We start from the raw sequence: 13,652 nt of genomic DNA, 5'->3' as shown, positions 1-13,652 counted from the left end.
AATGCAATTCCAGTTTAAGGTCTACAGTAAAACCTACCTTCTTTTATAGCGAATTACATGGTGTAGCCACATCTATAACATGTTGCATTTTATTAAGGCGGCAATCAAGAAAAATCATACTAAACTACGCAAAGAGAACACGCGATACGTACCCAGTTTACTAGAACTCCAAATTACACCACCACAGATACCTCCACAATCAGACCCGATTACATTGGCCCTTCAACAGTCTCATAGCGACGCACTGGAAATAAGCGGAAAACCGAGGCCGGTGTAACTTTTGAAAATTATTCATTCTTACGAGATAGAATTAGCATAAAATATGAACGATGGGGATGTGACATTAGTAATTCCATGAAATATCCCTACACTAATAAACTATTCGCACTGCCTGCAGTATACACCACATTCATTAAATTCGACGAAATTTAACATATTTTCATTAGTCGCATTCAGTATCATCACAACTTATTTTGAGAAACACACGCCACTATAGCCCATGCATTTCGTCAAGACACCCGCGATGCGCACCAGAGGAACAACGGTTCTGTTGAGGAGGTAGGAGTAGAAGGGAAGGTCGGGCGTGTGTCTACCGAGTTCAAGGCAAAGGCTAACCCAGTCATGTCAACTGATGCCCATAGGTGCAAGGGCACGCTTTGGAGCTCAAAAGAGCCCGAACGCTTTACAGTGGAAAGGAAAGAGACAGCTTCGTCGAGCTATGTATAGCGATGGCCAGCACTGATTCAATGGATAAAGTGAAGAGAACTTATTAAAACTGTATCCGTGTTAATTTTTAGATTTGTCTGAGAAGTATAAGAGCATTATAAGAATGTAGGCTAAGTTTTCATTTTAATGCACATTTTTCACAAGTTCGTTTTCTTATTCAAAAAGAATATTTTCTCAATTTTTTTTATAGAAAAGTGAAATTTTCAGATATAGCCCTATTTATTTAGTAGCCTTATAGGTACTAAAACAATGTTTTCGTAAATCTAATATACCGTAAATACGTATTACTGAAGATAATATATTACAAATTTTGAAAATATTCGCTTGGAAAATGTTTGTAAGGAAATGAATTAACAAAGCAACTACGTTTACATCAAAAGCAAAAGATATATGCCCATGTGCTGTAAAAATGTCAGCTATATAGCTTCAGCAGATTTCGAGAAAATAATTTAATATTCTGATGATAGAAAGTTGCTCACAAATATCACCTTAAAAGCATGATGCGATAAGAGTTTTGTTATGGAATATTAGTTACACTTAAAACATATACAGTACCTAGGTAACTTTGCTTTACTATAAAATTGTTTTGATTAGTTCATTGATTACTTTTATAAGGCTGAATATATCATCAATATCAATTCCAACTTATTATATCATAATCAATCTCTTTGGGGGGGGGGGATATCACTTTCTTTATGAATGACGTGTTTCATCCACTTAGTATAGTATAGTTGTACTGCTATGGAATTAATATGAATATTCCTTCTTAACTCTTTATTACAGTATGTTATTAACGTTTAAAACACAAGTGCAATATTAAGAAACTGGTGTTAGTACTTTTGTTTTACAGACAATATAGATAACATCAAACAGAAAGAAGCCATATAAAAATAACGACATAAAATTTTACGTTCCGTTTGAAGTTTGTGCACCACTGTTTTCTTAATCCAACAGGCTGCTTATTCCTTCTTCTATACCAAGAGCTTGATGCCCGCGCACGACGTCAAGGTCAGAAAAATGAGCTTTCCTTGACATCAATGGGCTAACCCTTTCCCCTATAATTCGTAAGTAGACTCATCCGATGTCGTGCGCAACTCTGTAGGAAGAGAGTACACTTAAAAGAGCGAAAACTCGTAACTGAATATAATTTGTACCACCCCTGAAACTCCAGTAACATGTAACCAATATTACGGGCGCGTCATGCACAACTACGAGATATAACTTCAAGAAGTGGATGGCGGTTCGGGACATTTTGTATGTACCGGTGTGTGTGTGCGTGCGTGCGTGCGTGCGTGTGTGTGTGAGGCGTTCAGAGCTAAAGTGGATCAAGTCACAAATTTTCATAAATTGAGTTTAATTCATTTTATAATTATCTGAAGTTGGATCTTCTCCGAGCGGTAATGGATGCAGTCTTAAGTCCAAGCATTCGCTAGTAGGTGACACCAGTCACTTTTGGCTCAGAATATTTGTTCACGATGTTCTGAGCCATAGTGGATCAAGTCACCAAAGCGTTGCATCAGTTAACATCACAATTGTTTATATTTTATAAATCTAGAATTTGAGAATGGAGCAATAAAAATATTGCTAGTCAAATTAGATAATCCACTAGAGCAAGTTAACTTTAAGTCCTATTATCTCAAAACTACGTCTTATGGACTTGATCCACTGTAGCTCTGAACACACACACATACATATACACACACACTGTACTGTATATTCAGAAAATGAAACAATCTTAAATAGGTCTAATATAATTATAAACAAAGAGATCTAATAAAAAATAAAGCCAGAAGAGAAGAAATGTGTTACGTCACTGACTTGGCAACGTCCTTCTAAAGTTAAAAAGACACTCTATGACACTGCAATTCACAACTAATCAGGAGATTTCTATGGATTATTTAGTATTTCTGTGTATGGTTCATCCTCATAGAACATTTGAAACTTATGGTCAATTAACAAACAGATACAACTGACAAATTCTCTTTAGGTATTGGTACCAAGAAAGATATATGATACAGAATACACCTCTTAGAACTTTAGAAAATCTATGTTAATTGTTAACCATAATACCTGTTACTGAAGTAAGGACCACGGAGTATCGGAGTGAAGCACCAAGTACTCAAGTAGTTTTTTTTTATTTTTATAGTTGGTTATTTAACGACGCTGTATCAATTACGAGGTAATTTAGCGTCGATGAGATTGGTGATAATGAGATGGTATTTGGCGAGATGAGGCCGAGGATTCGCCTTAGATTACCTGGAATTCACCTTACGGTAGGGTAAAACATTGGAAAAAACACAACCAGGTAATCTGCCCAAGCGGGAATCGACCCCGTACCTGAGAGCAACTTTAGACAGACAGGCAAGCGTCTTAACCGACTGAGCCACGCCGGTGGCTAGTACTGAAGTATGAGCACTGAAGTATTACATAATAGCACTGAATTATTCCTGTGAGAGCACAATTATTGTAAAAGTAACACTTGCCTTTGTCATACACCCCATCTCGACGTGCGTGCAGTTGTCCGCCGCTTACCATGCTGTAGTGTTTCGCCTTTGCTTGTTTAATGTATGACCCCATTTTTCCGCAACATTTCTTTCTCTGCACATTGCGACATCCTACCACTATCAGAGATGAAGGAGGGATATGTACGTGCATAGTGTTGCATTTAAAGGAGGCGTACCAGTAATGTAGACTATTCAATTATATGTAATATTATGTATGTCGGTTTAAAAGTTTCCTTGTGTGTTCGAAGCTCTGCACGTTACATCACTTTCCAGACAACAGAACTGCCTTGTCTCCGAGTTTAACGACCTGCATGACATTAAAACGTTGTGTCTATATAATACCAAACACTTATTTAATGTTGCCTCATGCATTAATATTTTCTTGGATATATTGGCAAAATGAACGCAATGCAATTATCTACTGAATGACATGTGGTATTTAACTGAAATAATGAGGCAATATTTTAATAGATCGACCTATCAAACGACTGTATTTAATTTCAAGGCAACTGTACAATGTAATTTGCATATGGCTGTAAGAAGAATAATAAAAGTACTACAGACCATTCGTGATTTCGTAAAACCTTCCTGTGCGTCAGGGAAGAAGAAAGTGAACTGAGAAGTTTTCCTACCTCGCTACGCTTCTACTTGTAGCTAGCGAGCTCACTTCCACCATAAGATTATTACTATATGCTACGGCGCACACAAACATTTGGTTTCACGAGGTAACGATTAACGTATACGCTACAATGTTACATGACCGCTGATGTTGATGTCGCCACTGTCGCGTCGTATACAAGACATCGTAGGCGATTACGGAGCACGGGACATTGCTGGGATCAAAGCATTCGTGGAGGGGTATGACGTACTCTGCTAGTTCGTGGAATCAACACCGGTCAATTTATAACGGACGGGTAGTAGTAGTAGTAGTAGTAGTAGTAGTAGTAGTAGTAGTAGTAGTAGTAGTAGTAGTAGTAGTAGTAGTAGTAGTAGCAGTAGGTTTAATTGGTTATTTAACGAAGCTGTATAAACTACGAGGTTATGTAGCGTTGATGGGATTGTTGATATGTTGATAGCGAGATTTATGGCGAGATGAGCCGAGGATTCGCCATAGATTACCTGACATTTGCCTTACGGATGGGGAAAACTTCGGAAAAACCCAGCCAGGTAATCAGTCCAAATCGGAATCGAATCAGCGTAATGTTTTACATTATAATTGATTCGACTATTAATGTAAAATATATTAATTATAATGATCTGAAACGTCATTCATTAATCACTCAAATTAAGAAATGAGATTCAGAATTGTCTGTCTTCTTGTTTCCAACGAGGAGGCGAAGTACCCTTATCTTTTTCCAACAGAATTCGACATCACATACAGTCAACTACTCTATGGATGAACTTCATACAGTTTTTCAAGGATGTAATTTATCTATATGAATGTTCTGTCACTTGTTATCCCGTCGAATGTTAAATGTTATGTTTTATTTAACGACGCTCGCAACTGCAGAGGTTATATCAGCGTCGCGGGATGTGCCGGAATTTTGTCCCGCAGGAGTTCTTTTACATGCCAATAAATCTACTGACATGAGCCTGTCGCATTTAAGAACACTTAAATATCATCTACCTGTCCCGGGATCGAACCCATAACCTTGGCCACAGAAGGCCAGCGCTATACCAACTCGCCAACCAGGTCGACTATCCCGTCGATCCTCCTACATAACCGCCCAGTGACTTATCTCAGGGAATTTTTAAATATAAAATGTATCAAAATAATCCATACATCCTCGAAAAAAACTGAAAAATATTTTCCGGGAAGAATATCTTCTCCGTTTCTCAAAGGGAACTGCATAACGAGTAATGCGTCATTTCTTAAACAAGTGCCAAATACTTTTGCAACAAAAGGGCAGAAACTCTCTAATTTTGGTGAGTGAATGACGTTTTAACTGCTTCTATTTAATAATAGTTTACATCAACAGTTTGTGGTTTATCAAATCACCGATATTGCCCTGTCACAATAGCAAGCAGACAGGTAGATTAGACGGATCAGATAGGAAGATTAGATTAGACAGAACAGATAAGATCAAGATAGATAGACAGACAGGCAAGGTAGGTAGGTAAAAGTAGACACAGAAACAAGCGGACGGACATAAGGATTGACCAAGAGGAGTAGAAAGGTTTGTGCAGTTCGTGATTGTTGTGTGCATGGTTGGTATTGTAAGAATGTTTGGAATTTGAAATAAAACTGTGATATTTCTTTTCATCTCTATCTATATACTTTCCGCATTTAAATTTAACAAAACCGAATTTTCTCGTTAAGTACTTCATAATCACTTCCTCATTCCATGAGACCTGACTCGAGATGCCAATGCAATAGATAGTCGAAACGATTCACATATCAATATGAAGTCAATGACTTGTTTGAAATTGTAATGGATAATAAATTATCATTATAGAGAGTTTAATTAATTTGGAAACCATTGCCACAGTGAAGTACTTTAGAAATTAAATTATTCATATCATGAGGCACTGCCCGCATTTCATTAATCACCCCCATTTGTGTACGAATAATAGCTTTTTATTAAACTTAATTTAAGTTGAATATTTCGTTCAGAATTTACGTTTACGTTAAAAAATGAATTCATTACGATGTCACATTAATTTCTTTCCTCTTCATGTTTTATCACAACTTTTTTAATTTGAAATTACTTTATTTTAAATACATCAGAATTTCAGTCATCCAAGATCTACTGTAATAAATGATGTCACCGTAATAACAGAAAGTGTCACAAAATTTATCTAATGCCAAACACATAATATAAACGTTTCACATTGAAAGTAGAATTCAGTATAACTGCACTCACTCACAATAGGAAAGCTTCCATGATTTGCGAGAACAACAATAATAGTGATAATAAGAAGAAGAATGTTTGAAATCGTGAATGATAAACTTGCAGTAATATAATTATTTTTCTTTTGAAAAATATCTTCCTTATTAGGCCTACATAAAGTGTAATTTCTCATGTATCTTCTTGTTACTGGATTGATATGAACATGAAGATTTGAAATATTGAGGCTTAACGAAATGAAATTATTTTAAAGACACTTACTCACCTGTACCATCCAGTCCATGTCTATGTCTGCAGAGCCACTTACGTACTACTGAGTCTTACATCATGCCAGAGAGTGAAATGCCCAACAGTATCCCCTCCTCTAATTGCTTCATATTATTTCTGACAGAGAACGATTGCTTATTTGCTATCATTGTGAAAGAGTAAAGCAAGATATAACATATACTGTGAGGTCGTGCAATTTCAGGTGTGTAAAGATCATTCATAATCCTAAAGTAAGATAGTTTACACTCGCCGTAAACCCATTTTAACGATGTAGTTGCAGCGTAAATTCATTCGCAATACCCTCTCTTATGTCAAAAGGAGGACAGCAATGGGAAAGGAAGCTTTTAATAGAAAAAGGAGCATTTTCTGAGGATCTATAGAAAAAGAACTAAGGAAGAGACTAGTGAAGTGCTTTGTATGGAATGTACCATTGTATGGGGCAGCAACATGGACATTACGACTAAGTGATGAGAAGCGAATAGAAGTATTTGAAATGTGGATACGGAGAAAAATGGAAAGTATGAAGTGGAATGAAATAATAAGAAATGAAGCTGTGATGGAAAGAGTGGGTGAAGAAAGAATGATGCTGAAACTGATCAGGAAGAGGAAAAGGAATTGGTTGGGTTACTGGCTGAGAAGAAACTGCCTACTGAAGGATGCACTGTAAGGAATGGTAAACGGGAGAAGAGTTCGGGATAGAAGAAGATATCAGATCATAGACGACATTAAGATATATGGATCATATGAGGATACGAAGAGGAAAGCAGAAAATAGAAAATATTGGAGGAAGCTGGGTTTGCAGTGAAAGACCTGCCCTTGGCCAGAACATTAAATGAATGAATGAATGAATGAATGAATGAATGAATGAATGAATGAATGAATGAATGAATGAATGAATGTGCTACCTAGTGATGGGCCGAATCGAATAATATTAAGAATCGAACAATTTATTCGAATAAAAGTTCTCGAATACTTTCGTCATTCGAATAACGATTTGATTACTCACCGGGAAGTTCTCGCTTCTCGTTCCTCTTACCCAACATCCACCATGACAGCGATAACGATAGCAGTGACCTGCGATAGCAATGTATTGTGCAAGCACGGAAGTTTATTATTATTATTATTATTATTATTATTATTATTATTATTATTATTATTGTTGTTGTTATCACGAGCTGTAGCCATCTGCAACTTCTGATAAAGATATTGTATTTCTGCTTTCCGTAATTAGAAGAGAGAAAGAAAGAGGTGAGACAGAGATAGACGATCTGGAGCAAGTCTTTATTGCAAGAAACTACAAGTTAGCCGAATATATTCGATTCATGAGCAATTTGTGTTCTCGAGAATTTTTACACTGTTTCTTTCTGTTCTCATTCTTCACTTCTCCCAGCATCTACCATCTGAGCAAAGTATTCGAATACTTGTTCCCAATTCGAGATATATCTAGAGAACTTGCAAGAATCGAATAATTCGTTTTTTTTTTATTCGAATATTCCCATCATTAGCGCTATCAATATATTGACAATTTTTTTTGTTCGTATACAATATTACAAAACACAACTACGACTATTGTACTCCGTTTTCTTTTGTACAAAGGAAATCTTCCAGCTGAATTTTAAAACGGTCTGACCACCTGCATTTCGTAGGCGGGCTACTATATAGGAAGTTTCAGAACTACGTTGACAAAACAAATTCAAATAAAGAAATATATGAAAGCAAAATACAGAACTACATTAAAAATAATTTCATCTAAAAATATTACAGGTCTTCCTAATCCGCTCATTTGTCTAATTTTTTCTTAAAAATTCCTTGCGACGGGCAACAATGTCGCCACGTTCTATTAAATATATTCTTATTGTCCTCATTTCTACTGTACTGGAATACAATAGCTCTTAGTACTCTTCGCAATGAGATTTGGCGGATTTTCTGGGGAGGCCGTGCCTCTCATAATATTTTATCAGAATACAATACTCTATGACAGTATTCATTCCAGCTGAATTAAGATTATGGACAAGTTACAGCAAATGTCGGGCATTTTTCCTTCCATATTAATTTTACTATTGAAAACTAGTTAAAATGTAAGTTACGTGAAGCCTACCCCATCCATTCGTGAATTCAACGTTTACCAACTGGTTAGCTAAATAGGCTACTAGTGCACCACCGAAAAATAATAAGGAGAAGTGCGCACAAATGTGCATTAGTTTTGGGCTCTGCTGTATTCCAGCAGCGATTTTCTCTTTAAACACTCACTGAAGTGGTATCTTGCACTTGGTTTGTCACACAGTTTACACAAGTATTCCGGTGATGGGTCGTGATAGTTTGACCTTCTGCAGAGTTTGTGGTGATACCAGAGTCCTGCAGACTGGCCCTCAGCGCAGCACTGTCAGTCCTAAGGGTATGGCCACACGAGCTACATTTGTCGCAGGTTTTCTGCTACAAATGAAGCTGCCGTAATTGTCGCAAAATGGGTGGCCACACGGGCGCTACAATTACTGCTAGTTTCTGCGTTAAATGTCGCTACGTGTGGCCACATGACATGCCACACGTAGCGACATTTGTAGCAACTTTCTGCGACAAATGTAGCTGGAATTATAGACTGCATTGAGTTAAATGGAAGCGGCGACACGGAGCAGTAAGTGTAGCAAGTTTGGCGCCGTCTGACATGTTAGGTCTATTCGTGACCAATAATTTCCCACCTTAAACGAATTAACATTGTTGTTAGTTACTGGGAATTTCTTATTATAAAATCCATATTTTTAAACTTTAAATTTATATTAATATTTATTTCCGCTTTACTAATTCCCAGAGGAGACTCAGCGAGTCAAAGAATATACATGTCAAAAGACTTTTATCTACTAACTGACAATAAATAAAGAATAAATATCATGCAAAAGAAAACAAAAAAATTGTAATAAAAGTACAAACAACCGTGTAAAATGAATGGTTATGCTTTAATTTTTTAGGAATGAGAGAGAAAGCGAAAATCAAATGTCATGTAAAGAACACACAGATTAAGACTTTAAAAAGAGTGAAATAACAAATCAAAGTTATTCATTTTACAGTACAGAATTACAATAATTTAGCGCAATGTAAATTTACAAATGCGTATGGATACACGCGTAAGCTAATTTTAAATACTATTTTCTTAATCTTATTTCTGTTTTTTTGTTACTTCACCAGAAGTTACAGATTAGACATGCTCTTCCCTTTCCAATACATGAATTTCTGAAGCATCTCCAAGTAAAACAGAGTTTTAAACATGACCCAAAACACAACTCAAAGAGGCAATCTGTTTGTAACATATTTGAGAGATGTCTTGGAAAAGAATTGTGTCTTTTTTTTTACCAAATGAAGTCGCTGTGAAGGGTTTACTGGTACGCTATTGTATAGATTTTATTATCGAAGGAAACCTTTGGTCGAAAATGAAAGAAAAAAATGTGTACTCTCAAAGAACGGTATTTTGGAAAGAGTATAAGTAAACACATCTATCATAAAAGTTCTCTTTTTCTTGGTTTTGCAGAATTCTTATTGGACGTTGCGGCAATTTAAACTTGACCCTTATATCCCAAAATACAACTCAAAGTGGAAATGTCTTTATAACACAATCATATTTATAAACAATACTGATTTGTGATGTCTGCCCTGCAAAAGAATTGTACGTTTTTTTTTTTCCAAACAAATTGCTGTGAACGGCTTGCTAGAACGCTTTTGTATACATTGTATTATTGAAGAATTCTTTAGGTCGAAATTGAAAGAAGAAAAATGTATGTACTTTTTAAAGAAAGATATTTTGAAGAGAGTTAAAAAATAGGGAACTTAGCCTGGACTATACATAAGCGAAGCAATATTTATTGGCACCGTATTGTTAGTAACAAAATGTGTTATATATATTGGCATCGTATTGTTATAAATCTGTCATGATAATAATTTCCCATCTAAAAGTCAATCTCCCTCTCTACTTCACTCCCTCATAAACACAAGTTAATTCTGTTGTTATGATTACATATACATACTGAGAATTTCAACCATTAAAAAAACGGGTTTTCCCTCAAATTTGAGAATGCCTTTCTCCCATTGTAGGCCTACATCTTATCCTATAGAAAACAGAGTTTACGTCCTCTTAAACATGATAGATCACGTTTTTCAGATTATTAAATTTTGGGGGAGGGGGAAACTGAAATGTGAATCTTAGGGTATGTTACAGTTTCATGTCTCAAAGTTTTTTTACCAACAAAAGAAAATTTTAACGCTAAAAGATAAGCTGGGTGGTACAAATTGCGATATCTTATAGCTAATTCGAGAGACAAATTTCACTGCACTCATCAATGTCACTTGTTTTATTTTTAAATACATTAAGCCTGAATAAAATTCCAAGGTATTGTATGCCTGGCTGCAAATTCAATTACCAGAAAGGAACTTAGTGGCGATATTTACTTTCCTTCTGGTGAAGTAACAAAAAACCAGGAGTAAGATTAAGAAAATAGTATTTAAAATTAGCTTACGCGTGTATCCATACGCATTTGTATATTTACATTGCGCTAAATTATTGTAATTCTCTACTGTAAAATGAATAACTTTGATTTGTTATTTCACTCTTTTTAAAGTCTTAATATGTGTCCTTTATATGGCATTTGATTTTCGCTTTCTATCTCATTCCTAAAAAATTAAAGCATAAACATTCATTTTACACGGTTGTTTGTACTTTTATTACAATTTTTTTGTTTTCTTTTGCATGATATGTATTCTTTATTTATTGTCAGTTAGTAGATAGAAGTTTTTTGACATGTATATTCTTTGACTCGCTGAGTCTCCTCTGGGAATTAGTAAAGCGGAAATAAATATTAATATAAATTTAAAGTTTAAAAAATATGGATTTCATAATAAGAAATTCCCAGTAACTAACAACAATGTTAATTCGTTTAGGCTGGAAAATTATTGGTCACGAATAGAACTCATGTCAGACGGCGCCAAACTTGCTACACTTACTGCTCCGTGTGGCCGCTTCCATTTAACTCAACGCGGTCTATAATTCCAGCTACATTTGTCGCAGAAAGTTGCTACAAATGTAGCTGCACGTGTAGCCACCCATGACGCTACGTGTGGCCACCCAACAGCAGTAAATGTCGCAGAAAAAATGGACCCGACCCATTCGAGTTGCGACACGACCTTGGGATGCGCCAAACTTGCTACATTTACTGCTCCGTGTGGCCGCTTCCATTTAACTCAATGCTGCCTATAATTCCAGCTACATTTGTCGCAGAAAACTTGCTACAAATGTAGCTCGTGTGGCCGTACCCTGATGCTTAAGCAGCCCAGCCCACCCCAGACCAACACTGCTCGGCGCGGCCGCTTCGTAGCCCATCACGCTGGGTTTCGTAGCCCAGCTTAGCCCACCGCACTCCTCAGTGCGGTGACGTCATCCCACCAGTGGATTGCATTCTTCTTCTTTCCTGCTTGCGCTTGGCGTGTGGCATAACCATGCAGGACACAATACAAAATTAAAATATTTTCCACTGCTGTCGAATACAGATTTAAAAACTGTCCCTATGGTACTTTTTGAAATTTTCATCCGACTTTGTATTTTTAAACTTTCTAGCAGCGATTTTCTCCTTTACTACTTTTTCTCTAGAGAGATTGTATTTTAGAAAGTATGCTTTCACGGCCGGTGTCTATGATGAAGTTTTTCCCGGCTCTATTACACTATCAAAGTTTTTTGCAAAGAGCTTTTTATAAAATATCTATTATACAATATATGACAGTGTAATGGGTTTCCTTTTGTAAAAGTACCTTTGATAAAAGATCTTTTATTAAATGTAAGTGCAGCTTGTTATCTTTGATAAAAGATTTCTATACCTTGAAACAAATATGGCGGAACGCAAATATAACTAGATTGTTGCTACCACAAAAATTCTGATATCGGTGTATGAAGCAAATAAAATGTAAATAAATAATTTTTATAATATAATATTAATATTATTAGGGCGAATCCGGAAATGCATATGGAATGTTAGTTGGGAGGCCGGACGGAAAAAGATCTTTGGGGAGGCCGAGACGTAGATGGGAGGATAATATTAAAATGGATTTGAGGAAAGTGGGATATGATGATAGAGACTGGATTAATCTTGCACAGGATAGGGACCGATGGCGGGGTTATATAGGGCGGCAATGAACCTGCGGGTTCGTTTAAAGCCATTTGTAAGTAAATAATATTTTATAATAATTTGTATAACTTTTCAAATCCTCTCATTGTAGCTCTTTCAATAAGTTTAGATGTATACCTCTCTTATCACGTATTACAATCCATGGTTTAAGCCCTGACCAGATATTTATTCATGGTGTTATAAACTTAACGCGTAAATAAGAGTGGAAACAAATCGTAAACTTAACGCGTAAATATTAGTATCAACAAATCCACGGAACGCGTGTTCATTGTTGTGGAACAAGTGTTAGGAGAGATTTGTTCCTAATTTTAGGTCATGTTTGATAAAATCTTCTGAAAAGATTTCATGTAGTGTAATATACCCCAAATCCTATCTTTTATCAAAGATCTTTGATGTAATATTTTAGCGTAATATTCTTTGTCAAAGAATTTTGATACTGTAATAGCAGCCTCACAGAGAACTGTATTTTCTTTGCGATGCACCATTATTTGAACTCATCTTGAAAAACAGAAATCAAATGTTTGAAACAGTAGCTGATCGTTGATCGAACCGTACATACAAGCACAAACCCGCACCAACTCAATTCATAAGTAACTGATAGCGGAACCTTGGGCTCATGCTTTGATACAAACAAGTCCACCGCACTAAACCGCTCCACAAGCAGTCCGCCGCGACCCGTGCGGTGGTGCAGGGTGACGGCACGGGCTAGTTCCGTGCGACACTGCTCAGCACGTTGCGGTCAGCGGAGGGGAAGCCCGTGGATTTGGACAAATGTGCACGACTCTGGGTGATACCCATGCACTGCCAGTCTTGTCACTGCACTGCGGATATTGTTGTTTGGTCCAGTCCAGTTCTGATCGCTCATCGCGTCTGTTGCGTAGAAGTCGTTCGGTACTTCATTTCTCTTCTGTTGTCTTTCCTCTTTCAGTGCTGCTTCTTGTTTGGTAGCTGGTAGTAGGAACTTGGTGCGCAGATCTTCTACAAGGAAAGTTTCGCGTGCTAACTCATATGCTAGTCTAGATGGTGCGAATTTTGAGATCCCTGTTGCGGCTTTTAGTAATCTTGCTTTCACTTTTTCTAAAGCGTTCAGATCTCTGTAGCTAAGGCTAGTCTATGTGATATGTATTCCATATTATGTTAAGATG

General features: G+C 36.6%; 1 protein-coding gene across 3 annotated transcripts in view; it reads right to left on the bottom strand.

The window, feature by feature from the left end:
- Window positions 1-13,652, bottom strand: part of LOC138694406 (uncharacterized) — a 160,122-nt gene that overhangs the window by 65,500 nt on the left and 80,970 nt on the right. For 2 of the 3 annotated variants that reach the window (XM_069818098.1, XM_069818100.1), the window contains exon 1: window positions 6,345-6,464. The exons of the other annotated variant lie outside the window; for it this stretch is intronic. In XM_069818098.1, the coding sequence (XP_069674199.1) occupies window positions 6,345-6,362 (18 nt within the window). In that variant the 5' untranslated portion in view covers window positions 6,363-6,464. Of the gene's footprint in view, window positions 1-6,344; window positions 6,465-13,652 lie in introns of those variants that run through there. 3 annotated transcript variants of the gene reach the window in all.

Source organism: Periplaneta americana, chromosome 2 (assembly GCF_040183065.1).
Source record: "Periplaneta americana isolate PAMFEO1 chromosome 2, P.americana_PAMFEO1_priV1, whole genome shotgun sequence".
Classification (NCBI taxonomy): domain Eukaryota; kingdom Metazoa; phylum Arthropoda; class Insecta; order Blattodea; family Blattidae; genus Periplaneta; species Periplaneta americana.
Note: the sequence above shows the minus strand (reverse complement) of the source record. Positions and strands in the feature narration are given on the sequence as shown.